This window comes from Aquila chrysaetos, chromosome 2 (assembly GCF_900496995.4).
Source record: "Aquila chrysaetos chrysaetos chromosome 2, bAquChr1.4, whole genome shotgun sequence".
Taxonomy (NCBI): domain Eukaryota; kingdom Metazoa; phylum Chordata; class Aves; order Accipitriformes; family Accipitridae; genus Aquila; species Aquila chrysaetos.
Window position 1 is genome coordinate 43257744 of NC_044005.1, and position 27929 is coordinate 43285672.

The 27929-nt window shown below is 43.8% G+C and overlaps 1 protein-coding gene across 2 annotated transcripts in view; it reads right to left on the reverse strand.

Moving 5' to 3' along the window:
• The window catches only part of ITPKA (inositol-trisphosphate 3-kinase A), a 40620-nt gene extending 19129 nt beyond the window's left edge, over window positions 1–21491 (reverse strand). Inside the window, exon 1 of one of the 2 annotated variants that reach the window (XM_030037939.2) lies at window positions 20754–21491. In XM_030037939.2, the coding sequence (XP_029893799.1) occupies window positions 20754–21257 (504 nt within the window). In that variant the 5' untranslated portion in view covers window positions 21258–21491. The remainder of the gene's footprint in view (window positions 1–20753) is intronic. The other variant, XM_030037934.2, reaches the window with a different exon arrangement.
• Between the last annotated feature and the right edge of the window lie 6438 nt (window positions 21492–27929).

The window sequence follows — 27929 nt, forward strand, 5'->3', positions numbered from 1 at the left end:
TTAAGAAACAGCAAAGACAAGCAGCAACTGAGAGCCACTGGTTCATGTAAGCACAGCTTTCTCCAGGCCTTTTCTTATGATGAGAGCACAACTTCATACTTCACTAGTATGCAAAGCACAGCCACGATGATCCCTCAAATACACCAGTAGGACTTGGCTGAAGAAAACCCACTAAACTCACTGGGAGGCATTTCATCTATTTTGAGGGGTTTTAGCTCAGGTCTCACTGTCCCCAAGAATTAATCCCCAGGAGCTACCAGGTTTTTCTGAAACCCTTCCACCATTTCAGGACAAGGGCTGTAACATGCTAATAGCCAAGCTCACTGAACAGATTAGTGCAGACTCCCCGAATGGCGTGGGGTTTTTTTGGTTGCTGTTGTTGTTTTGCAGGCAGTATAGAACAACTGAAATATCTCTCTGAGCATATGCTGAATCCCTCAGGGACAGGAAAGCCACTCTGACTGCTATAGGGAAACGGGGGATAGGGACCTGAACCTTCCTCTGCTGTTCTGTAGAAAAATAAGTACAATATCTCCCTTATTTAAGGGTAAAATGAAAAGAAAGATTTGGTTCTGTGAACACCTTAAAGACATGTTACTACCCTCAGGCAAGCACTGACAAACAGGTAACATACACAGGAATTTGCAGAATTGAGGCTGAAGTGAAGCAATTACAATAATTAAAAACACCAATCACATCTAAACTAGTAAGTATTGAGGGACAGGTGAAATAAGAAAAACCTTTTCTTCAGAAAAAAAAAACCCATCAGTTTTAATAAACCTAGCATGTTACTTGAAACTATAGTGCATTAAAGAACAAAAGTCCACTGAAACATAACATAAATCAACTGGGTCCCTAAAAAACTGTTCATTCTTCCATCAGCAGCAGAGTGGAGGAGTAGTTTCTTGCCTGAGCTGGTAAATTTTCATGGAAATTCTGCTAGACTATAGTAAAATGATGACCCTTGAATCCTTTTTCCAGGAAAGTTTCAGCAGCTGCTTTATCCAAGATCCTGTTGTCTTTTTTTGTGCACTAGTACAAAGCCTACGCAAGCCTACAGAGAGCTATTATGACAGCAAGAAACAAAAGGATAGTGAGAAATTTCTTTGTAATTTTTTTTTCCTAAAAGGCTTTAAGAAAGACTACTTAATTGTCAGTCATCATAATCTACTGTTCTCTTAAAGTCTTTACATCATTTAGGCTAAATTCTGCCACTCTGGGACATGGGGGCTGAAATCTGATCTGTAATGCTGGTTGCCTCTGCCTGCTCAGCGTCTCACTAACTCCTAGAAGGAACAAGGTTCCTCCACAGGGACTTGCAAGGAGTACAGAAAACTATAATTATCAAAAAGTTACTACATGTGTTTCAAAATAATTCTGGAAGAGCCACGTGCCCAAAACACAAAAGCACTGAGCAATACCTTGCCTGGCCATCTCAACCAACGCAGTGCAAATGAGCAAGTGTGTGAGAAGGTGATGGGTGTTGGCCTCTGTCAGGACACAGTAACCAAACAATAGTGACTGAAAAACTAACACCTGGGAACCCATCAGACCATTAGCTGGAACTGCCTTCTGCAAGCAGGCCCTAAGCTAACACTAAGCATTACTAAGCTGGGTATCAGCTATGACTTATCCATGCACAGTATTAGTCATTCTCCAGCAGCTCACCTTTCTGCTGTGATTTCTGCCCCCCCCCCCCCCCCCCCTTCTCTTCCTTCTTCCTTTCTGGGTCACGCACTAGCACCCATATTACTCTTTGAATGATACAACAAATCCTCATGAGGTCCGTAAGATTATTCACAGAGCTGTCGTAAGTATCAGTGTGAGCAGGTGGTAGGGTCTAGTCCTGCAAATAGCTCTCTGTCAATATTTGTTCCTTCTAAACTCTGGGTATGTTTTACAGTTTTATTATTGTTTCAGTTTTACTTTTTATAGTATATACATTTACTTAACTCAATAAAATGTTTTTAAAACCCTAGGAGTTAATTTTATCTACAAAATCTTTGGCTGTTTTATTTACCTTAGTTTTTTAAAACTGAAATAAATTAGCTTGAAAGCTAGTTTGTTTTCTTAACTCTTTATGCCACTTTACTCAATTATTTAATTCAATTTGGAAAATGAAATTAACATTCAGATTTGTTCTCCATTTTCAGTATTGTTTGTCACTTCATTTGAATTGGCTTTGACCTGACATATTGGACCTGCACAAACAATTTAAATGTAGGTCCAAAGCTACTAACCATATTATTTTAATGAACTAAGCCTAGCCTGAACAAAACTTTGCTTTCGTCTGTCTCAATGCAGCCACTACCTGCCATTACCACAAAAAACTTCCATAAGAAATCATTCTGAGTGGACCACAACCAAGACAATTACTAGCCTAATTTAATTACCTTGTAATTAGATATGTTTCTCTTTCTGTGTGAATGTAATCAATAACTAAAGTAGTATAATTACAACCTATTAAAAAAATAAATCACAAACACTTTAACAAAGAATCTATTGCTTTGTCAGAATCACAGTATTCTACCAAGACAGGTTATCAGTGTTATTTCCCCCAAATCAATGAGTTTTGCACGGGTGCAGCTTCACAGCAGCCAGCTTCAATGGTTACTAGGTATTTCACTTTTTCAAGGGATTGCAGCTCTGGGACAGCCAACTACATGGTTTCATCTTGTGGAGAGATCTGGGGATTTAAGTGATGTTATATATAAAAAAAAAATTTTTAAAGATAGTGAGAGTTGCTGAGCAACATCTTTCCGGTTACAGTCACAGAATTTGCCTACTGAGGGATTCTGGTTTTGAGTTCTTTCAGTTTGAGGCTTAGTGTAGTTGTCTTTGCAGTTCTGAAAGAAGCAAGCAGTTGACTTGGTCAGATCCAGATCCTGGAACAAAGGACATTTTAATGCCCAGTATAAGCAAATTATAATTATCCTTGGTTTTTCTTCTAGTATATACAGATGTGTATATATATACACACATGCACACTTTTAAAATATGTAAAGCAGGTAGTAAAAGCTTTTCATTGCAGTCAATCAAAATTCCATGACTTTTTCCTTTTTTTTTTTTTTTTTTTTTTTTTTTTTTAAAGTTGTCCAGAATATAACAACTCCTAGGCTTGGGATCATTCAGTATTTGAAGAAACTTAGAAGACCTAAAAAGGCATTGTACTGCAATGGAGAAAGTGAGACATATGTGTCATTTTTCCCTTATTTGTTGGGAGAAATATAACTTAAATATCAACAAAGGCTCTGTGTAGGTAAGAAAGGTGCAAGATTTGCCTATCGCTAAAACAAAAATGCCCCAAATAAAAAAATCTCTGAATTTGTCACGTAAGGCACTTACTTTATATTTTCAGCAGCCAGTTTCTGTGCTTTTGCCCCTTATTAAAGGTTTCTGGAATCCTCAAACTAAGGAGATTCTTGCTGCCAAGTCTACTACCCACTTGGCTGAATCAGACATGAATCACAAATTGAGACAAAGATCTCAATGGGTGGGAGGTGAAAGAGCAAGTCAACAAGAAGAATGCTCCCCAAGCAAGCTCCAACAGGAGTATGTGAGCAAACTCTCACACAAACCTTTAGAACTAAGTTTCCGAGTACAACACTTGATTCAGCTCCCAAGATAGGATGAGGCTCTTATAGCAACTGACTTAGCCCCATTATTACCACATTTCATCTTCTCTGGGCAGTAAACAGGTTCCTGATGCACACAAACACTAGTCCGCACAGTAGTGATTGTTCATGACTAGCAAAAAAGCTATGTAGGGCCAGAATCGAAATGTTGCTCTATGATAACTTACATCAATGGGTAGCCCAGCCCAGAGTCTGGAGATTTGAGCATAGGCTTTAAAAAGTCTGTGCCCTGACCTGATATGCAACAGCATCATTCTTCAGGCTGTCAGAGGCGCTATGCCAACCAACATCAACCGATAATTTGGCCAAATCACCGCAACTGGCCTTCTGCCAGGGCAGCTGTGTTACTTCAAATGCTGTCAGCTGTCACTCAAGGTATACAAACAGTGTAACCATGTCCCTGATCAAGGAAATCACTGAGAAATCTCCACGTGCCAGACGCCTTGGGAGCCTTGACCATCCTTGTATCTGCTTCAGTCCCCAGGGGAACTAACACTCACTGCTTTGTCACACAGTTGATCCTCCTATGGTGTACGAGTGCCAGCTGGAGCTGTAAGACTGATGATCAAACAGCACGGGAGAACACACGCTCCTAAAGAACGGCAGTTTGCATGCTACAGGGGCAACTTCCTGATCAGCACCTCTCATCAGACCTGCCAGGCAAACTGTGACTACACCTTCATCTCTCCCTCCCTCTCTTTCACCATCCAGCCTCCAAACCTTTGAGAAGAAACGGTGCTCAGCCCGTACTTAGCCCTTGATGCTTCCGGTTTTGCGCTCAACCATGGGTGAGGGCCACAGCTGCTCAACCAGCACTTGGCAGGTGTATCCTCTGACTGCAAGGTTTTCGTTTCCTGTTTGTACCACACTCAAGATGGGCTGGGCTAAACCTCCAGGGTCATGAGAAACACTTAATGCAATAAGCAGAAACGACGCTGCAAGACAGAAGCCTCAGGTTCCTCTGTTTTCTCCTCTGTCATGCCTCACCATTCAGTGAGATGCATACATCATTTGGCTTCACTACCCTTTCGGATACTTGGTAAGCTTGCTGGATATTCACTGTGTCTGGACTAAAGGAAGAAGTGAAGGAAAGAGAAATGGATGGTCATTATGAGACTGAATTACTAGGAGCACAGAATCCCATGTCCCACTCCACAGTTGGATTCTACTCATAATTCCAGGAGCAGTCCCTCTCCAAATCAGAGGAAAATAAAGTGCAAAGAAGTGAAAGCATTGCTTGCCTTTCTGCAAACAGCATCAAGAGTCACAGTCTGCTGACTATTCCGCAGGTATCAACGTTAGCATCTTGTTTCTGATCAAGCGAAATACCTACAACCTTTATGTCATTCCCAGGCCAAAAGCCAAAATAGCCAAGGAATTAGATGGCTGCGCTATCACAAGGGTTTCCTTCACTTTTCCCACAGAGATGTTGTAAAAGCCAATACTGTTGACTGAAAGATTTTATTTTAATAAGAATCAACGTTTTCTGTTTTAAGAGATACTGAAATGTCTACCTTTGATAGCAGGCATTAAACATGGCCATTATCTCTACCTTCGCAGCTTGTGCTCTGCTCTGAAAGACACTGGTTCTCTAACAGGATGGAGCTCTGCCACCTGTCCCTACCGAACACAGGAAAACTGAACCAAAGAGGTTCTGCCCCTACCAGGGTTCTGCCAGAATATCAGTCTTGCTGGAAACTGAAATCTTATTATCCAAGAAGTAAATGGAACATTCCTCACTATAGGAAAGTTGACTCACTTTCAGAGCCCAGACATTTGAGATTTATCCAGGCTGTCCATCACCCAGAACAATTTTGTGGTAAATCAAACTCACTTTCGCAGATGGTGTGGCAGAAGGAAAGAAATCTTTCTTAACCTCCAAAACAACTCCAGTTTAAGTCTTTGGAAACTTCTTATGCCACAGTTTGGCAATTTGAGAATCCTCTGCCCATCCTCCATTTATTCTCCACTTGTCACAGGTCACTGATTGACATTACCAGTCATGAGAAAGGGACATCTAGAAAGACAACACTCTTCAGATGAAGAAATGAGCCCAACGTCCTATTAGGTAGGGCACAGAATTACCAGTTCCAAACAGGATGAATATTTGGGAATATTTGAAACCCAAACACATCCACACTTCTCTATACAGAGACCAATAAATAGGTTCAGTCTAAAACATAAGCACAATTTGTTAAGGCACAAACGTGTGATTTGTGAACTGTGTATGACCTCAAATTCAAATGTACTATGACAAGTGCCAATCCATTTAAATCAGGTGTAGTTTCTGCATAACATCAAGAGAGACTGTGTTCTGGCAACAAGCCAGGAAATAACTTCAAGAAGCTAATCTGCCCTGAGTGAACTCCAGGCACTTGGGAAGGAAGCTGAGCATGCACTTCATCTTATTTGCTAAGGTGGTGCAGACTGTTACCTAGACACATAGCTCTATCCTACCTGCCCAACAGTTCAGGGCTAGGCTCACCACCAGTTTAACAGCCCAGTGATTCAGTGGCCACAGGAGAATGTCCAGTCTGAACAGATAAAGAGAAATGAAGGAAATTTTAATGCTTATCCTTTATTACACTTCCCCATTCACCACAAACCACTATCATCAGACAGAAATTGCAAAATTGTCTTCTATTAACTGGTCAAAGACTCCTCTCCTCCTATCCCTATCAGCTTGGGTTAGTGAATGCTTGTTGAAAGCTTACCATGCGTTCAATGTATCCTCGTGTAAGGGCCCCAGAAGCTGTATCCCATATAACTTTGAGATTCTGCCTGAAAGGAATGTAACACTGTAACAGTGGAAGACTATGGTGCTAGAATTCATTTTTTCCTGTAGGAAAGGATAAGAAGCACAAGGACAGAGTTAAGGTTGCTGTAAGAACCTACTGGTTATCCATGATGATTGTGCTCCATTTTGATCACTATTCCATGAAAGTTTTGGCAAACTGGAGGAAAGTTCAGTGACGAATAACAAATAGCGTATCACTGAGGCTGAAAGAATTGTGTTTGTTTATCCCAAGAGGACCAAGCATGGCAACTGGCTTCTAATACACAACAAGTTTTCATAACTATAAAAGCAGTCAATTGCTCTCCATGTCCACTGGGAAGGACAAGAATAAATGGTTTTAATTTGCAACAAAACCAGAACATTCAGGTGAGATATCACAAAAGGGCTTTCCAGGGCTATCAGTGAATTTTCAAACAGGCTTGACAAATGCCTGTAAAATTGTGGTCTAGCTCAGTCACAGAGGACACCTGCCACCAAGATAGAACTGGGCTGATCCCAGTGTCAATAAGCTGCGACACTTTTAAATGAGTTCTAGTCACAAGCACCAAGCTTGTTCATCATCAATGGTCTAAAGATACTCATCTCCTGCAGGACAGTGAAGAAAGTTACATGATCCCTTTCTGTGCTTTATTTCCATTTCCTAAAAAGTAGTAAAACATTCATTTAAACAATTAAGTCCCTCACACCAACACTTGTCTGCAAATCAGGATTTCTGAAATTACTGTACACATGCATGTACATATACACATACATATAAAGAGCTTACTTACAGATATTTATTTTTAAGATGTACTTACATAACTTTTTTCCTTCCTACCATGATAATTCAGCTTCTAACATCCTAAAACATCAGACACTCATTTGCAAAAGATCCGAGCAAACTCCACTGCTTCAGTATGGGATCTAGTCCAGACACATGCCCTTTCTCTGCTCCAGTTCCTACAACTGCAGGCTGTAACAGCTCCACTTCAGAACACTGTTGAACAGTTTAAGTAATTAAACTTTGTAAACTAAATTAAAGGCACTCAAATAAGGCATTCAAGTACTCAGATAAACAGCAATATAGTGTTAAGTGAAAAGGATTATTAGAGTTTAAAAATTTGTCATGTAAAAAACAGATCAGACATACACTAGTAACAGTTTGCCATCTGCTCTTCTAATCTATCACAAGACAAGGTCCAGTACTCTGTCTTCTCCTTTGTCTCCTCCAAACTCACACCTCCATTTTCCTCTAAAGAAGCATAAGCAGTTACTGCTTCACCTATCATGTACGCCACTGTTCAAATACGGCCCACCCTTTGCAATGGAATGCAAGTGTCAACATGCGATAGGCACTGTTATTTAGCGGGGTGTGGTATTTACCTAGGGGAAAGCCACATCCTTCAGCAACCACTTTAATAACTCTGAGCTTTAACATAGTAACTGTGAGATTATTCCAAACCACTGTGTTGAAAGGATTTAAAAAAAACAAAACAAAAAAAACCCCAACCAAAACAACAAACCCAAAACACCACCAAAAAAACTCCACAAAAAAAAAACAACCACACAAACAAGAAACACACTCCTATTTGGGTTAGCATCAGAACAAAACAAGTGAGGCCAGTGTCCCAGATAGGATGGAAGCCCATAAATGGAACATGGCAATGATGGAGAAACCCAGAATTACATGGAAATGGAGACCGTTCACCTTCCCCCATAGCAGTGAGAGGGCCTTCAGGTTATGAGGTTGTTGTTTGTTTTTGGAGCAAACCTAAGATTAGAGAAACGCTTCCTGCCCCAAGTCAGCACTAGGAACTATGTAAGGAATCTGGAGAAAAGATGACTTCTCCCTTGAGCAAAACTACAGGATCAAAAGAGAATTTCTGTTAACAGAACACCACAAGAAAGGCAAGTTGAATTCCTCCTCCGTATCAGAAGCAGGTAGTCCCAGCAGACAAGGGATTATTTAAGATTTTAATTTCCATAATGTAGCCTTAAGAAAGAGAGTCAAATTCAGACCTTACATAAGCAGGAGTGACTCAACGAAAGACTGAAACTGAAACAAGGCATCTGCCTTCCTGAAGAGTTGTGGGCGTTTGAACAATAGTGAATGTGTTGTACAGAGTATGTTTCCTCTACCCTGAAGGTAAACAAATGTGCTTACAATCAAGGTCCTGGAGATCCCACCTTTTTAGAAGCACAAACATCAATTGCCAATTATTAAGACACAAACCCACCTAAAAATAAAATAAAATAAACAGGGTGTAGTTTATACAGAGACCATTTATCTACCAAAAACTTTTATCTCACAGTAAAAGAGACCAAAAAACCCCATGAAACTTAAAAGAATCTCGCACTGTTGCCTCCTAGCAACAGAACTGCAAGCCACACTCCCGTATCTTGCACAACCACCTACACCAGCCTCCTGAAATATGGAGCAAGCAGCAGCTTCTATGCCAGATTGGACATAGGTAACAGAAGCCAAGTGACCAACACCAATACACCAGGGCTCAGCAGATAAAGAAAAGACAGACATTTGAAATGTCATTTGCAGGTGGTTTCTGGCTTATGCTGCACACAGGGGAACGAGCCATGCAGAGAAGTTACTTCACAAGCCAAGACTGATTCTGCTTCCCTGTCTGCTCTTTTTCTTGAAGAATGCAATGTAAAAAGAAAATTGGCAACTTGGCTACATTCATCCTACAGCCATCCCCTGTCCCAGACAGGATCGCTGCCTATACAATCAGAGGACTGAAAAGGCAGACTGCGATCAAGACACACAACTATGGCAATGGGAGAGGACATATTTCTAGAGATAATGCAGAAAATCCCAAGCGATAAACAGGGATGGGAAAAAGATCATTAGTTTTCTGTCACTCCAGTTTTAATATTGGAATGGGAAACCATGCTCAGGACATCAGCCAGTCCTGCTGCTGGAAAAAGACTTGGAGGCTGTTGGTGTAGTGATTAGCAAGCACAGGGCTGTTAGATAGCACAGGACTTCCGTCCTCCCTCGTCTCATTGCTGAAGTCACATATCCTCTTTGGTCTTGCTATAAACTTTGGGAAAACAAGTCACGAAACTGTTACAGAGGCCTGATTAGTGCCCAGATGCATGCAGATTATCAGGCCAGAGAGAACTCCAGAGACTCAATTCTTCCTAACTTATTTAAAACATGGCTTCATTATTTTTTCTACTGAATGCCTTTGCTAGCCATGGTGGCATCATGAGCAAGTGATAGGCAAAAGCACCTGGAAGTCAGGAATCTCTACGTTAAAATCCTCTCATAGGATTTTCAACAGAATGGCAAGATCTATCCTGAAATGAGTACCTTGGGATTTAATTGCTTACTCCTTCTGGGTTAGTACAAGCAAGGCAAAAAGTGTTCCTTATCTAAATTCCATAGAGCAAGACAATACAAACGGTATCCAATTATCACCCCAAAATTCTGACACTCAGCATTTTGCACTATGAAAAGTGAAAGCTGGAGCGTAGGAAGGTTTCCTAGTTTCTTCAGATTACATTCTTTTCTGAACAAAGCTGACCCTTCGTGGAACCAGTGCTGCTATTCCTACAGAAAGTGCATGGGTGGGAATGGCTGAGGAGGGAGCCCACAGCAAGCAGAGCTTATCATGATTAGAACATTCAGGTCAAGTGCACTTAGCCAACAACCCACTCAAACCCAGCAAAAGATAACAAACAGCCAATCTGCACGCACGAACACTGTTCACAGATTTTTATCCTTTCTATCACTGCTACCACATAAGCATACAGCAATGGAGAAAAACAGAGAGGCCACCTTTTAAGACTTGCTCTAGCTCTGCCTCTTTCAGAAGATCAGGGTCTCAAACCCCAAATTTCCTGTACAGCCACTAAAGCACAAATGAACAAGAAGTCTTTCTGTTTCTGTGTGTCTCTTTTTCCTGAGAATTGCTCTAAGTTACTCACCTCAAAGAAGGGCAAAACCTGTTTGCTTCAGACTGAACAATTCCAACTAAACTTCAGCCATTTCCAAGGCTAGAAAAAGATACATATTGATCCTATTACAAAATTTCTGACGAATCCTCTGAAAAGCTTTTTAAGCTTGAGTTTTGAGGAAGGAGCCTGAAATTTGGCAAGAAGAGAGTTTTCAAAGCAGAAGTAGGCCATGGGAAGAGCAGAAGTCAACCTGACCAAATCTGGCAAACTGTAAGATCCTCAAGTTCATTTGCAGTAGACACTTTTTAGTCTTTAGAAGTTACCTTCTGTGGAGATTGCTGGGCACAGCCCACACAAGGGACTGATGGAGCTCAGCTGTGTGGGGTGTGCTCAGCCATCCCACTCCTCAGAGACAGGCAAGCTTGAGGAGGCTCAGCTGTGACCTAGGTTTACCCTATACAAGAGGGCCACCTCTCACTGGGCCTGAAGAGCCTGTCCAAGTACAGCATTCCTTTGAGTGCCCTCTTCAACACAGGCATGTTAAACAAGCCAGCCAACTCACTCTGCAGCACACACTTTGGAAATGAAGGGAGGATGAGACATCATTGCCATGTGTCAGCGCCTTCCACTACTGGAACATGTTCAGATGCAGAATTATGTTTGCACTGGAACTTTAATAATGTCTTAAATGCAAAACTGAGAACTCAAAAGTTAGAAATCTTCAAAGTTTTTGGTGCAAACTTAAGCTATCATCTTTATGGCAAAGCTAACCCTTTTCCGCAGAGCTTATGAGATAGTCTTTAATTATATAATAACATATTGTAGTTCCTATCCATTCAGTGTAAACAAACAATTCCCAATTCTATAAAAAGCAGGGGGTTTTAATTCTGTCCTCACTGGCTTTACCATTTTTACTTCACTTCCTGGAAATCTACTGTAAACATAATTACTAAGTTGTATGTGGTAGTTTTAAGACTGCCATCACAGCAGTAGTAGAGTGCTTTCCAAGTTTTAATGAATTTGTTTTCACAATCTCTGTTACGCAAACTGTTTTATTCATATCTTATAGGGAAAATACTGAAGGAAAGATAGGCTAATATGAAAAGTACCCACTAATTTTGAAAGCCCAATCTGAGGTGTCAATTTTTGCTTTTCCTAATACCTAGTGTTATACAATACTGTAGAACAGCATTGTAGAACAGCTCCCATTAACTTCGGTTGCAGGTACAAATGTTCAGCATTTCTGCTACTAAGACCCATACTCTCAAGTCAGTCAACAGGAGAATGAGAAAAATACAGTTAGTGGCTATGGTGGAAATCTGCATAAATAACCTGCCTAGTCTCTCCAAGGGACACTGTGAAAGGCAAAGCAGTTCTCCACATCAGCATTCAGCAGCTTTACATCTGGAAGTCAGTCTTTCTCTTCCTGTGATCTGCCTGATTGGCTGCATACCTATCTATGAAGAAACAGAGCTCCTGCAACACATGGCATCAGTCACTATGGAACTGTAACTTGTCCTTTGAGTTGATCAGAAATATAAAACAGCTGCTTATTAGTTGACAGACATGCATTCTGTGCATCAAGTACTATACCTGCTCATAATTAAAGACTGTAGAACATTAATATACACACACTGCAATCACTTTAGTTCTTTTATTTCATATATTGTTCAATGCTTGACTGAATGATGATTTCTTAATATAGTTGCCTCATGTTCTCACGATGTGGTTTTTTTGAGACTATATTTTCTTTAGTTTTTAAAGCAATAGTCCACTTGCCTATTAAGTTTTGATCTTCTGTCTAGTCTTTCCCCTCGCATTTCTAGTGGCATTTCCCAACCAGCCCCAATCACTCCCCCTCCTGTTAGCCTGTACATATCCTGTACCTATCACAACCCTCTTACCTCCCTCATCTTCAAAGTTTTGCTCTTGACTAGCCTGCGTTAGAATCACACAGCTTCCTCTTGCAATGTGCCTGCCCGTAAGACTGGTCATTTGAAAGCACAAGAGAAGACCACTACCTGTGCCACATGCTCAGGGGATCTTTGAAGATTTTCAGCAGAGCTGGTGATTTCAGAGCATCTGAACACATTCCAGTAGTGGAAGGCACTGACACACAGCAATGATGTTTCATCCTCCTTTCATTTCCAAAGCGTGTGCTGCAGAGTGAGCTAGAGCTGGCTGGCCTGTTTAACGTGCCCGTGTTGAAGAGGGCACTCAAAGGAGTGCTGTACTTGGACAGGCTCTTCAGGCCCAGTGAGAGATGGCCCTCTTATATCGGGCAAACCTAGGTCGCAGCTGCCTCGTGGACAGCTGAGCCTCCTCAAGCTTGCCTGTCTCTGAAGAGTGGGATGGCTGAGCACACCCCTCACAGCTGAGCTCCATCAGTCCCTTGTGTGCACTACATACAGACCTTGACTAGCACCAGCACCTCAAAGGCGAGAAGTAGAAACCTACATTTGATTCAGCACTCCACCACAGGAAGCAAAGAAAGTATAGCACAGAAGTAACATGCTGTCCACAGTGAACATCACTGAGAAGAACCACTGCAGTGTTCTGAACTATATGAAGCTGCTTGAAAAAAGCTAAGACACAAAGCAAGCTGTGTTTTCTGTAGCAGCTCAGAGTAGCAAAGGCAACTAAAGCTAAGACGGGATCATTTTATGTCAGGACGTGGCAGAGATCAGGGGACAGAATCAGACTAACAATGAACGATGATTTCCTACCATCACCAGAAAACAAAGGCATTCTCTTTCTCTGCAGTGTTCAACATAATTTACCAAGAGGTATTACCCGTATCATATGAAAGTTGTATGAAGACTACAGTGGTTTGCACTCTCCTCTGATACATCACAAGTGAACTGTGCCATTGCCACTAGCTTTCTTACTCACACAGTTCTGCAAGATCCCAGCTTCCTGTTAAACAGGTAATCATTTAGTACACTGATGAATCATACGCAGTGCCAATTACATGCAGACATAACATGTATCTATACCTATTCTTTATCACCTGTAACCACACCTCTGTTATCAATGTGGCTCAAGTATGGATGAGGTCAGAAGGCTGATGAAGAATGGCAGGTTGAAGTTGAATGTGAGTAAAATAAGGGTGATACCGGTGGGCTGGGGTAAACAGTTTGAGGAGTTTGCATTCACTGCACCACCTTACTTGGGTATTTCAGCCTGTAGATAAGGAGTGTTCCTGGATTCTGGGTTAATGCCAAGCTCCCACAAAGCAGTGTCTGTGTCATGCTTGCTATAGTCACCAACTGCCTTGGAGATTCTGTCCCAAGCTCTAAATCTGGATCATGCCAGGTCTACAACATTGCTTCAAATGAGCTGCAAATTGGTCTTTGGCTAACTTCTTTCCGAGCTTGCCAAGGAATAGAAGGTTTGGTAACAGGCAATAATAGCCAGGCCTGATGGGTTCAGGATAGGTTTCTATAGCATCAGTCTCACAATTCCATGTTTTGGAATGTAAAGGAAAATTTCACCCCTTGTGGGAAGCTCAGTGTTTATTGATACAAAAACCCACCCAAATGCTGCTGGCTATGTGTTATCCCAGAAAGCATTCTCCATTACTAACAAGAATGGATCAGTTAAGCAGTGGAAACAACATACCAATGTGTTTGCTAGTCTGACACTGGATCAACAGGTAGCCTCTCCCCTTTCCCTATGCTTTTGCTCAGAATGAACTGATGGAGACTAACACCTGCTTTTTTTTCTTGCTTTTTTTTCTTTTTTTTTTTGTTTTTAATGATATTTTTCCCCAGGTATGCTATGCTATGGGCAGACAACGCCATCTTGCCCAACTTATGAGCTTTTTAGAGAAAGCTCTGTTGGTAGAGAAGGTTGAGAAGAGCACTTAAAAATGCAATCTAAACCTACGCTATGCAAGATCCAAATTAACATGGACTGACAAGCCAATTCTTTCTGCCTCAGCCCCCTTTCTCTGCAAAAACTACACTGACAGAGAAGGTAGAAGAGAGACAGTGACTCAACTAGTGTTGATAAGACAAGATCACTTTTTCCTTCCAAGATGTGCAAGAATAATATTACCTTTTCTGCCATCACATTTTATAGATAATCACCACAAAATGCTGTATGATGATCCTTAGTTCTTCTCTCAGTCACTGCTAAACAAAACAACTATCTACCACATAAATATTATGTGCATTCTCAGCTTCCAGAAATATTAGTAGTATTAAATTGCATCACATTGTCAGCATTTAATCAAACTGATTCACTTTAACACATTCCATTTATAATAAACCTTAGATGTGATTTGAGAAGTTACTTTTGTCTACGTTAACTACCACACGTTCAATTAAAAAAATGTTGACCCTCCACAGACCAGTCTAATAGGGTAAGAATGTCAGAACCCAAAAGTATACAGACATGCACAATTTCCAAACTATTGCTCCAGCCACTACCCTTATTCCTTTTGAGACTGGCATGGGTTTTCACAAATAAATCTTCAATTCTGCTGAGTCAATGATAGCTCGAGAAAAATCTGCTTAGGTATGCCCTCTTTAAATATGAATGCATCACCTGATGGTGAGGAGTCGCTGTTACTTTCCCTCTTTCCAGATGTAATAAGAATTATAAGGAGGTTTGAACTGTAGAAGTGCACATATAGAGAAACTTCTGTTTCCAACAGGTCCATAAGAAAAAATTATAATAGAGCTCTTTCAATTTTAAACTGTACACCCAAGCAACACGTCCTTTAACATTAGAAAAGTGAAAACTATCAGATGGAAATTGACTCAAAAGAGAAAAATCTTGTAATCTCTAAGTCACCTTTTGAGATGTATCCAGGATCAGAAGCTCTTAACTGATAAGACATTTAATTGCCCCTCTCAACTGATTTGGTAAGAGCTAACTCATTTCCTACTAGACAAGAATCCACATTACTAATAAACAGTGACCACTAGAACTGATACTGCTGATGTTTCGACATACTCCACCACTTGAGTGTACAGTGGAGAAGAGGCCATCCTCAAACGGAGAGGAGGCTCCCAATTCAGAGTTTTCACCCAATAACTGTGTGGCATGGAAATGTGGAATGTACTCTACTGCTGTTCACCTCATATTTGTTCAGTATAAAATAGAAAGATTTCAGTATACAGGACTGTCATTATAAATCAGCATTTTTTTTAGAACCATGAAACATATTCCATTAAAAGTAGTTGTTCCATGAGCAGCACACTAACGAAGCCTGGTTTCTACTGTCCTTCACCCTTATCAGAGTAACTACAACTTGTCACTGTCCTCTATAAACTTGTGCCAAAAAACCTCCAATCCCTCTCATATTTACACACACACAGACCCACACACCACCCCTCAATTTCCTCACCTTCCTCCCCTGTTCCTCAGCTGGTGCCTTCCACATTCCCTAACCTCACCAGCCCATAACACTGTATGCTCCCTCCCGTACTTTCTCCTAATTACCCTCTGGACAAGAGACACTACCTGCTGCAGCTGGCTCTAGCACGTAAGCACTAATCAACTAGCCAATATGCACATGCCAATTTGCTAGTTAACAAGCAAAACAGAAGACAACTGTTGAACCCATCTTGCACCTTCTCCCCCTGAGAAGAAAAGGTATGCACTTATTTTGGTTTCCTCTCTTCCACCCAGAAGCTGACCTTTGTGGAACTTTAAAGAGCTCTTGAAGAAACTTGGAGATGTCTATGCCACTGACAAATTCAGCTCAAATCTACTAAAGCTGTTAAAATGGAATTGATAGAGTGATTACACAAGCTTTCTTTCCTTTGGAAAGTAGGCTAAAAACCCATTAACAGTCTTACTTATGTCATCCCTTCGTTCCCATTCTTCACTTAAAAATAACAATTCTATTCTACTGCATTAGCTTATGTAACCCACCCCTGAGCTGAAGTAGTTGAAACTTTCGGTCTGTATTTATTAAGTGTGTGTGCCCCTCTATATGTTTGTCCATTTTAAGGTGCTTGGTATTATGAAAAATAATGGCAAGAAGATCAGTGAAACCAAATAAGCCTCACTAACAGCTATCCCCCAAAGTTTCTGGACTGGTATCACTGCAAGCAAGAACTGAACTGCCTTTTTTCTAGCAAGCTGTCAGCTGTTCTCATGGTTACAGATCTAGGAATTTGGAATGACAGGTCACAGTTATGAGAACGAGTAGATTTATTTGGCATGTTTCTATCTAGTAAATAACATTCTCTTATGAAGAGGACAAGAGGCTGCTGTACATTATCATGGTGATTATTCTCTGTGAAAACCACTTTTTAAAGTCTCTGTCCCAACAAAGAAGGTGCTAACCAGACTTACGTATTTCTTAAAATTGCTCACTCACAGAATGAAGACAAAAATATGTAACTCTTTCACTCTCTCCATTACTATAAATGGACCACTGGTGGTTTCACTGCAAGATTCAACTGTGTATACACACTTCCCAGATGGCATGAAGCAAGGGTAGAAAAGCACGCTTCCCATTTAAATGCAAGGGAAGGCAAGAATGTTAACGGTTGTCATAGAGTAAAATCTATTCTGTCAATTGGCTAGTTGAAAAATAACCAATAATTTTTTATTAAGTTAACTTCCAAGATTTGTTAAGCTCCAGCTATGGCGTTATGCAAATTACATTAGCACAGCTATGCGCAATTGGTTTTCACAGAACCACAAGTTCAGCTAACAGGACAGCAGCAGAACAGGCTTCTCTCACGCTTCCAACTCTTCATTGCTGGATGGGTCTTCCTCTAGGAAAGCCAGGGCAGTCCAGTTTCCAGAGCCTCTGTTAATTATCGCAAAATTAAATGCAGAACTTGTGCAGAGGAACTGGAACACCACCCACTAAGCTTCTCTCAAAGGTGGGCTTGCCTAGAAGCGAACAAGAACAAGTGTTTTGTCCCTGCTGAGCCAGGCTGGGACTGTACAGTAATCGTCAGTCATTGGCCCCAAGGTATTCACGCCCCCCAACAGGGGCCCTAACACTCCAGGGGCATGCCCACATACTGCGCTCAATAAGAAACAAAAATTTAACTCTGCCATGATGTGCCAATTCCTCCAACCCAGAATGCTCTGTGAAACACTTAACTGAATCACTCATCCTCTTGGAGAGCTCTCCGTTTGCCTAGTCAGCTGCCAGTGAGAACCATCCTTCAGGGGGCACAGTTGGAGACAGCACTCCCAGGCTTACCATCCCAGGATTTAAGGCCTGATAACTCCACGGCAGCAAGTCCTCCAGAGTTTCCTGTCTCTCATACAGGCCTGCACAGGTAACTTGAGAGGCCACAATATTTCAAAGACCCAACTGGGTCTTGATTTCTAGGTCAACAGTAGAGAGGCCTCCAGCCGAGAGGCCTGGGAGGGCCTTCTTCAGCTTAGGTCTCAAGTTCCTGGGTCTGCAGATGGAAGCCTTGAAGCCCTGATAACAGGAACATTATCGGAACTTCTACTCCCGCGGTTGGAAGACCTGGGCAAGTTTCCAAGGTCCCTGCTAGGCACTGGGGAGTCTGGTAGGCTTGACAGTCCAGCAGTCCTCTGAGCACTGGTCTGAGCTTAGTCATAAGGTGCCAGGCTCCAAATTAACTTCTAACATTTCCGAAGAGAAGCCTAAGGAAATTCCAATACAAGGAATATTTTAAAATGTCACCATTTCCCTCGAAACAGGAAACAGCAAGTTTGGCCCACCTCTGATTTCTGTTTCCTTCAGAAAAGTCTCTATCCTTTGTGTTCCACTCTGAGAACGAGCCTTCATCTATTAAAATACATACACTAAAACCAATAAATATGAACAAAATATGCCAATTTGCTCCTAAATAGCATCTTCAAAATATAAAACCATTCCTTGGGTTATCCTAAAATTTCTAGTTATTTTCACATGTACATGCCTGCCTTGAACCCAAAGCCTTCCGTTCTAAAACACACTTATTCATCCTGCCTCAAGATGAATTAGTAGAAAGGACACATCCCGTAAAGCTGAACCCACAGAGGTTCAAAGCACAGGCTCCTACTTCGGCATGCTATGTACTCACTGCTTCACTACAGAAACGGTGTCTGTGAAGACTGGACAGCTGGCCGTAGGGATTGCTAGTATCACAGCATTGTCCAGTACCAAAAGACATCAAACACAAGAACAAGGCTGTCCTGGTCACCTCCAGGTATCAGCGAGCACACAGTGCAGCCACCTGAGATGAAGGGCAGTGTGCCTGACCACCAGGAAAACAGCAGATTCCTGGGATTCAAGCTCTCGGTGGGTAATGCGGCAAGGAAAGGGAGGGACGAACTACCTGAGCACACATTAAGCAGGTGAAAGACTTGGCCCACTTAATTTATTAGGCAGTGTCATGAAGTTGGTGATACTTCGTTCTGCTGGTTTAGAGTCCTAAGTACCAGTCCCAGCTCTGGTTTGCCAACCGGCCACAGAAGTGATTACGAGATAAAGAACATCGGTCGGAATGCAGGCTCTTGGTGGGCAGTTTGCCCCATCTTCCCCTACACTGCAAGTATGGAAAAGTAACTCAGCCTTTAAAAACATAAAGTATTTTAGCAGTTGAGTGACTACTTACTTTACCAATGAGACATTAAAAAATCCTGCAGCTGCATTAAACTTGGGAAGCCCGCAAAACTTTTTCAAAAATTGAATTCACATAATACTATTAAAGTTTTGAATTTCCCACACACCTAAATGAATAGAAAATTCTCTCGGAGTTTAAAACATTCATAATACAGCTATTTTTAGTTTGTCTATAAATCGTTGTTAAAGACCTTCTTCTTTACTTTTAAAATTTTCTTTTCTTGTAATTAAAAGGTGACTAATGCCTTTTCCAATTTTGCAGTGCCTAGAAACTTCATATAATTTAAAAGAAAGTAATACCACTCACATCCACTTATTCTGTATGGTTTAGATACATGCATGTCAGACTGTAGGGAAGGATATAGTTCTAATGAATGATTTAGGACTCAATATTGCATACAATACCAATGACTTCAGAGATGCAAAAGCAAAACCTTAAAGGTAGCACGGTTTCTTGTCTGATGAATTGGTTTTGCTTCAGTCTATATTCACAGACAAGTTAACCAGATGCCACAATGCTATCTCAGCATTCTCCATATTACTGAAGTGTTATCACTAAATTCTTGTTCCCTATTAACCACGCAAACAGCCCACTGCAATAGCAGGGATATCGAGTCAAACAATCCTATAGCCCTTTTCCATCTTTAATTTCTATTCTTCTGCTACTTTCACAAAATGCCCACTAGCATAGCATGTATTTTAGAAAAGAAAGCAAAACAGTAGTAATTGTTTCCCCTACACACCAGATTCTCTCTCAGGATCAAAAGTACAAATTAAGTAGTATTATTATCGGTTTCTTGATATGCAATATGACAAAGTACAAAACCTCTTTATTTTTCCTCTTCCAAAACCAGGCCACAAGTTGATGCAAACAAAACCAATATTGCGCACAGCATTTTAGCTCCTGTACTATGTGTCCTCTAAAGTAGTAAACCCACAATTACCATGAGAAAAGTCCAGCTGGAGGTATCACCTACAAGTTGCATTACTTCTTGCTTATACATTTTTTCAAAACATATGTTCTGCTTGAAAACAATTCAGTGCCAATGAGCTGGCAGCAAAACAACAATTCAAGTTGTGGTCTCAAATAAAGGTAGGAGGGGGAATTTGCTAAAGCAACATATTTCAGTTACAAAACCCCAAGAAGCATACTATAAGGAGTCAGGCAAATATATATGAAAGATCATGAAAAAACAACTAACTATATGCCTTTAAAAGCGTACTTCATGGATGAAAGCTGCCAAATTACAGAGGGGATTTACTGAGAAGAATGTGTTACTGCCAGAATGGACAAAAGCATGCATTCTACCCATTCCAAGCTCCTCCCCATCTCCTGTCATGTTCACAGCAAGCAGCAGCTCAAAAATTGACAACCACAGACTCCAGGATTGGAAGAGACAAAAAATACCTGCTGGTAAATGCCTGGAAAAATTTTATTTTGAAGATCTGATAAAGGAGACTGGAGAAAAAAAAAAAAAAAGCCACACACACAAAAAAACCAACCCACTTATGATCAAAAAACGTGCCCCCACATTCTTGGGACATCAAGCACAATTTCACTGCAGGAAGGAAACAGCGCACACCTGGCCAGGTTTTAGAAGAGCCGACGAGCAGCAGCGTTTTTCAAACAGGCGCATCAACCTGTATACCGCATCGCACTGCTGCTGGCCCCACGGCAGGAGTTTGCCCGGAGTTTGCGTGGAGTTGGGTCACGGAAACCTCACTCCAAACGGGAGCGCCTGGTGACCCCGAGGCCCCCCGGGGGGGCACCCAGCAGGCCCGCCTGGCCGCCCCCCGGGCAAGCGCCCGCCGCCAGCTGGCGAACAGCCTTCCCCCCCACCCCCCCCGCCCTGCGTCTCCCTACCTGGTTGGTGTCCTCGCCGTGCTCCAGGTGCACGATGCCCTGGCTCCTGCCCTCCGTGTCGCTCAGCACGTCGTCCTCCGAGTCCTCCAGGAGGGACGAGGAGCCGGTGGAGGAGAGCGAGGAGGTGGAAAGCCTGCGGGACTGCAGGTGCAGCGAGCTGTCCGTCCTCAGCCAGCCGCTCTCCGGGTGCGGCGGCTGCGCCTGGGGGCTGCCCTGCGCCTCCTCGCTCTCCTCGGCGGTGACGGTGAGCCGGGGGATGACGGGCGGCAGCACCCCGTTGGGGGGCCGGCAGCCCCTCTTCGCCGGGTCGGGCAGCTGCCGGGCGGCTGCGGCGGCGACGGCGGCGCAGCGAGCCTCGAAGAGGGAGCGGAGCTCCCCCACGCTCAGCCGCTTGGCCCGGCTGAGGTCCGGGCTGCTGTGCAGCCCCGCGCGGGGCTCCATGGCGGGGTCGGCGCCGGGCGCCTGCCGGGCAGCGCCCCAGGGCCGGCGGCCGGGGGCGTGCATGGGGGAACACCGCGCCGCCGCCGCCGCCGGGGAAACTTCTTTGTGGCTCAGTCTCCGGTCGCGGCTCGGAGCCCGGCGGCGAGGCTCATGTCCAGCCCGCCCTCCCTGGGCAGCTCTGACTCACCCGCGGCGACAGCCGGAGGCGGCTACCGTGCCCGCTGACCCGGCGCCAGGGCCATGGGGGAGCGCTGAGCCCGCCCGCTCGCCCGCTCGCCGCCACCGCCCCGCTCCGCCTCGGCGCTGAGGGGAGGAGCGAGCCGAGCCGAGCGGCGGGGAGCCCCTGCCCGCCCCTTCGCCGCCGCCTACCGCCCTTTTGGTTTCGCTTTCCCCTGAGGCGGCCCCCGGGCTGCGGCCTCGGGGTGTCCCGGCGGGGCGCTTCCCGCCTTACACTCTGCGCGCGCCGCCGCCGCCGCCGGGCTCCAACGGCCGCTGCCTCGCGCCCCCCGCCGGGTAACGGCTCCCCGGGCACGGCGGCTGCGCAGCGGGGCGGCGCGGTCCGCCCTGAGCCCCCTACCAGCTTTGAGGCGGGGGGGGGGGGGGGGGGGAGCGGAGGGGTAGGCGGCTTTTCACGCCTTCACGGCATTTCGACCCCCTCAGCCCCCCGCCGTGGCGGTCTGCGGTCCGTGACACCCACCCCCCCCCCCCCCCCCACCCCCCCACACGGCGCCGCGTGGCGCCGGTGGCCGGGCTGCCATGGCGGGACCCCGGTATGCCTGGGGGTGGGCCGAGCTCGCCCCGCGGGGGCTGGTGAGTGAGTTGTCAGCGACCCGCCGGGGAGCGGGGTGGTTTGTGCTCGAGAGACCCGCGTAGCGAGTCGGGACCGCGGAACGGCGCGGTGCTAGGCTTGCGTGGGCCGCCCCCGGTGCCTCCGGAGCAGAGCAGGAGGTTCCCGCCGACCGCGGCGGTCGGGTTTCGCGTCTGGCGTGTGACATCCTCGGGCGGTTCGCCAACAGGCCCGCCCGCCCGCGGCGGGGGCTGCAGGGCAGAGCCGTCCTCCGGTAAAGCCTGGGTTTTCCGTCAGTCAGCGCTTTACCTGCTGAGCTGTGCTTAATCAGGTTGCCTTAAGCCCCAGGTTGCTGAGATACCCCAGCCCCCTTCACTGACTGGATTTCTGCAAGCAACACCCCCCACCTCGGGACTTCTTGCCTGCTTAACTCCCACTCTTTACCTAAAACGTACCCCGTGCTGGGCTGCGGCGTGTGTCGTAATCGTAGCTATTAAGACCTTTGGAACAGGAAAGGCGTCCTACCGTAGGGTTACATCAGCTGAGATGATTAGTAAAACTAATAATTTTGGAACCGAATGCTAAAGTCTTCAACTTAGTTTTTGCTCATTTATCTCATTGTTTCCTTGTACTCTCCCATCTGTCTCTCGCCATCTGTTGTCTCTTGCCTGGTACTTGGGCTGCGAGCTCCTTGCAAAAGCGACTGCGCTCACTCAACGTGTAATGCAGCGCAGCCCGGGCCACAGCTGGGACTCCTTGGTCCTGTGATACTATAAATAATTTGTTAATCTGTCTCGATTCGTTCAGATTATTCGGTTGCGGTTGACTCTTTTACGGCTCGATCGTGCAGGTAGTCTTTGAAAAAGTCTGTTTCAACAGGCACCACATGACATGCCTTCTCGTGAGGCAACTGCCGTGCCGCTCACAAAGCCCACGGCTTGCAAGTGCCCGGGAGCAGACACGAAGGCAGCTGGGGAAGTTCATAAATAAAAATTCAGGCGCCTTCAGATGCTTTTCTAGAATTAGGTGGTGCCTAGCCAGGAATTTGGACAGTCTGAATTTCCAGCTTAAATGGCCAAGCCTGTAGTGGATTTAGTTCTTTGTGTAGAAGCAGTTGTGGGAGTTGTCCCAAGGAGCTGCCAAGGTGCATGTGGTGGGTGAGGCAGGGGTGACAGCTACCGCCAAATTATGTAAAAACACTAGCAGTAAAGTGCAGAAGAAAATGGCTGGCAGTGCAGCTTTTCACCGACAGACAAAGAGAAAACCAAACGGCCTCTAGGAGTGTGTTCCTTCATGGTGGACCATAACGGCTTTAAGTTCTTTCTGAAAGAAGATAGAGTCACCACTTTTATTACTAACTTTGTAATTAGTTTCAAATTTTATAGTGCAGAAAGGCAGTCTCAAAACGTGAAGACCGATTAGGCCTAATACATACCTAAAGTCATAACAGTTTAATCAAAAGCATGATTTTATAATTGATGGTTTTATAAAAAGACTCACAGTGATAAATTTACAGAGCAGAAACACAGAGGCCAGGTTTAAACGAGTATCCAAGATTACACACACACAGGTTGGACCCATTTAGCTAATTTGTGCAGCTGTGGCCACTTCTGTCTGTAGACAAGCAGGATAGAAAAAGAGTTTATTCACAGGAGAAAGGTTAAGTGCAAGCTTTCACAGGCCAAACAGGAACTCCTTTAGGGAGCCCTGCTGCATGTGGGAAGGACGTTTCGGTTTCCAGCCTCTTTTAGCTGTTGCTCTGTCTGCTGATTCTGCAGTTACAGTATTATGTGTGGTCTATGATTAGGAAACCTTATTTAAAATGCTTCCCTATTTAGGAAACCTTAACCTTAGCAATGGTTCTGAGACCACCAACTCATTCCACATAGGACTAAGATTAGTTAATAGTTCAGTTATAAGTTTAAAGGTTTTACTTTCAACTAATGAAGATAGAAACAAAATATGTGCAATACGTTTAACTTCAATAAATTAATACATGTATAAAAATAGAAAAATGTCCTTTTAATAATATTGATTAGTGGTGATGGGTTGGACAAGATTAGATAGGTTTGATTGACTGCTTTTATAGCATATCAGCTTTAGAGAGCTACTGATCTCTGAAGTTTATGTAAGATTTAACTGGAAGTGTTTCAACACTACCAGGAGAATAAAGAGATTCTTCAGTCAGTTGGGTATCACCACTTTGGCTTGTAAGCGTACAACTGTTTTAACAAAAGGAGTGGTGCTCACGTCCTGGTGAAGTGGTAATGACTTGTACTTTCCACTTGTGAAATCCTGCATTCCTGACAGCAAAGGGCTGTCAGCATCCATTAATGATGCTTGGCAAGAGCTAGATCTGATAAGGTAGAGATATGTGTGTCTCTATTTTACAGATGGGTAAACTGGTGTACAGACAGTACATGAGTTGACTACAGACATACGGTGAGTCAGGGGCAGAAACAGGCGCTTCAGATTTGCTCTCTGCTACTGTAACCACCAGATCACGTTCCCACCTCCAGGGTTAAAGAGTTTTGTTTATCGCAGTCATTCTGATTCATATCGGTATTGCTTCTCACTGCCGGAGTTTCACATTTCACAGGCTTCTGCTACATAAAGAACTTTCTGCCTTTATTTATATTAGCAAAAAAAAAAAAAGACTATTTCATTCCCATGAAATCCCTTTCTAAACATTGTTATCACTAACATATTGCTTATTTTTACTTCCTTTTGGTTTGCATTCCCGTAGGGTGTCTAAGCCTTGACAATACAGAGGCAAAGATGCTATGGAGACTTCTAACAGATTTGAAAGTTCTCACGTAGACAACAGTTTAAATATGATCTAGAGGGGAGCTTTGGGGTTAACTTGGCCTGCTTAGCACATACAAAATACTTCATCGCCCACATGAGACTTCTCAGAGGGCTTAGAGTGTGACAGCTGAGAAACACCATGTCCTTCACTTCCAACCTGAGCATGACCTAAGAAGAAAAGTAATTGAGAGTTGTGATTCGCTTGTCTCTTTTGGATACAAGCAAGATAACGTTTATAAGTAGTTATAATAGCTCTTTCAGGATGTAACTGGGGGAGGAAATGGGTACGTTTTCATATAGGAAGGCCCTTTTTCAGAACTCGAAGGGAGGTACGTGGGCCTGAGAGCTGGTCGGGCCCAAGGGAAGATCCCCCGTGGCCCGCAGCCCTTCGTGACTAAGGCTAAGGTTCCCCCCAGCGGCTGAAATGAAGATCACAGCTCCACCTGGAAAGGGAAAAAGAAAAGCGACCGGCTGGGCTGCCTTCCCGTCAGGAGCGGTGTCAGTCAGGAGCAACTCTGCGGACGGGGGACGCTTCTCTGCACAGAGAAGGTGGGAGCAGAGCAGGTCCTGGGCTGACCAGCTGGCAAGCCTGGTGTGGCTGCCAGAGTAGCAGTGGCAGCGAGGGTAGTCAGCTTCATCGGCTGGCCACCGACTACAAACGGGCTGGGGACCCCGCCTGGGTCTTTTGGGTGCTCTCTCTTTGCTGCTCACTAGATTAAGTGAACAAGTTAGTGCATGTTACATCCTTTTTGTCATACAGACATAACCAGATCAAATTATCCAAGTACATAGCTACTGCACGCAAGAGGAGAATGAGACTCCAAACCCCGGTTATATGATGTGAAAGCAATTGCTGCAACAAATGGGAGCACTTGTTTTTCAGATTAAGTTTTGTAGGCTATTTGCCAAATTTGTCTATGCAAGAATTGGAGTCTTTTTGATATAAACTCTGGAAAACTCTCAATGAATGCCGTATGAAAAAAAGATTTAGGAATCTGCTTCTACCTAAGAAGCAGCATAGCTGTAACTCAGGCAGCACTTTTTAAAATCATACTGTGGCTGGATTATTAAGACGTGCAGTGACACAAACAATGCTTCAGCTGTCCCCTGCCCTGGATCTCTGGCCCAGACTCTGTGGATCAGCACATGCAGAAATCACTTTTTTCCATTCCCCAGCCTTGCTGTCAGCTCAGCTGCTGGTACCCCACCCATAGTATTACTTCTGAGCAACCCAGAGGCTGTGGAAAGTTGGTGACATGAAAGGGAAATCCAAAGCTGCTGGGGAAATAGGAAAGACACTGTTAGGTTTAAGCAGTGGGATAAAGTTGGATGGAGATTCCAAGGATATGACAGTTGACTCAGCAGGAGATACTGGGTTTTGAGCAGATCCTCGGCTAGGAGGGAGATGTAGTATGTTGGTGGAAGTGAGCATGGTTGTGTAGATCTCAGTGGATGGATCAGATGAACCTGCGGGAAAGAGACAATAAACTATGAAGGTCCCCTCATAGCTGGAATTAGAATTATATTTCGAAGTCATATACCTGAACAACGGTACCTTGAAATATTCAGCTACCTCACATACTCAGATGCAAGAGGGGGAGCTAGTGGAGGAGACAACATACTTCAAGCACAGCCAGATGCCACTTCCCTCTGGGAAAAGGGGTTGCAAGTGCCTGAGATCATGAGGTGACAGCCATGACAGTGAGAAAAGACACAAGGATAAGGCCAGGGGGAAGGGAGGAGTGTACACAGCACCCCTGCTACCAAAATGACTCACAGCGGTCTGCTAGTATGTAAAGCGTAGGGTTACTCCATAGGGAAGGGTAGGAAAGTACTATGGGAAGAGCGAGCTACAAAGGAGGTGAAGAGACGGAAGGTTGCAACAGAGGGGAAAACACCTGGGAGAAAAAACACTTTTCTCCCACATCTGCCCCATCTCATGCTGCAGACACTTGCTCTTCTTTCTTATGAAAGGGGAAGAGTAAGGCCTTTTCTTCCCACTTCCCTCTCAGCCTGTCACCACAACTTTTCTCCCCCACAGTTTTACTGCTGGCCTGGGGACTAACATATCCAGGGAACAGAATAAAATAGGGGAGGAGAAGGGGCCCCAGGTGTGCTATTCCATGAAGGGAAGCGTGTGCTGTAAGGAGCAGCCAGGTAGCAGCATCACCGGCTGCAGGTTGTTAGTTTGACATGTGAATTGTGTGCTCCCTCCTCGAAGTGCCTGCAGCTTTGTAGAAGAGTATCTGAGATACTCTGAATTTCTGTTTGTGTTTTGCCTGTTCTTGGCTCACATAAAAGATTCATCTTCCACGACTGTCATTTTAGTAGAAAATCCACACAGAAATGTAACAAAACAAGAGGAAGTTTTGCTGTCATGTGTTTGAGATGATTACAGGTAACACTTCTCCCTAACAACCACGTTCCTCATAGTTCCCTGTGAGCTGACTATGAGAACTTCAGTATGAAGAATTGATTTAAAGATAATTACTCCAGTGAAACTGCTTATTAGCTTTATGCTTTAAGTAAGCACAGCTGTTATTTTTGGCTAGCCATTTATAGCTCCTCAGAACATCAGGACATATTTGCCTGTGCCTACAGTGATGCTTACATTAAATTCTGTGGGTTTACTCCTGTTTTATAATAGTGTAAAAAAGAGCAGGATATGTCTCACTGTGTATACAGACAGTTTCTAGAAGTTTAATTTCACCTGTTCACCCTGCAATCCGGGGGTGTACTTAAAGAACAAATGATGCTTCTTCCCTATCAGAAGAGATTAAAAGACATCTCAGCAAGAGGCTAGTCCACTTTTAAACCACTTAAAAATATAAATTATAAAACCACCTCCAGATTATGGAGAAAACTGAAAGTCTGAAGTAACTAGTTCAGATTTTAACAAAGATTAAAGCAGAATCTAATGTTTTCCACAGAAACCGTCACTAGTAGTATTTATTACAACAATGAATCTGGCATTGTAGCTGAATTGAAATAGTCTTTTTAATGAAGGATGTTACTACACAAACATGGTCAAAAGTTTATATCCCAATGGTCACAGGCTTTTATTTCCCTTTTCAAGAGGGATATTTCTGGAAAACTCTTAAAACTTCCTACTGAACAATTGAATAGCTGGGGGCGGTTGG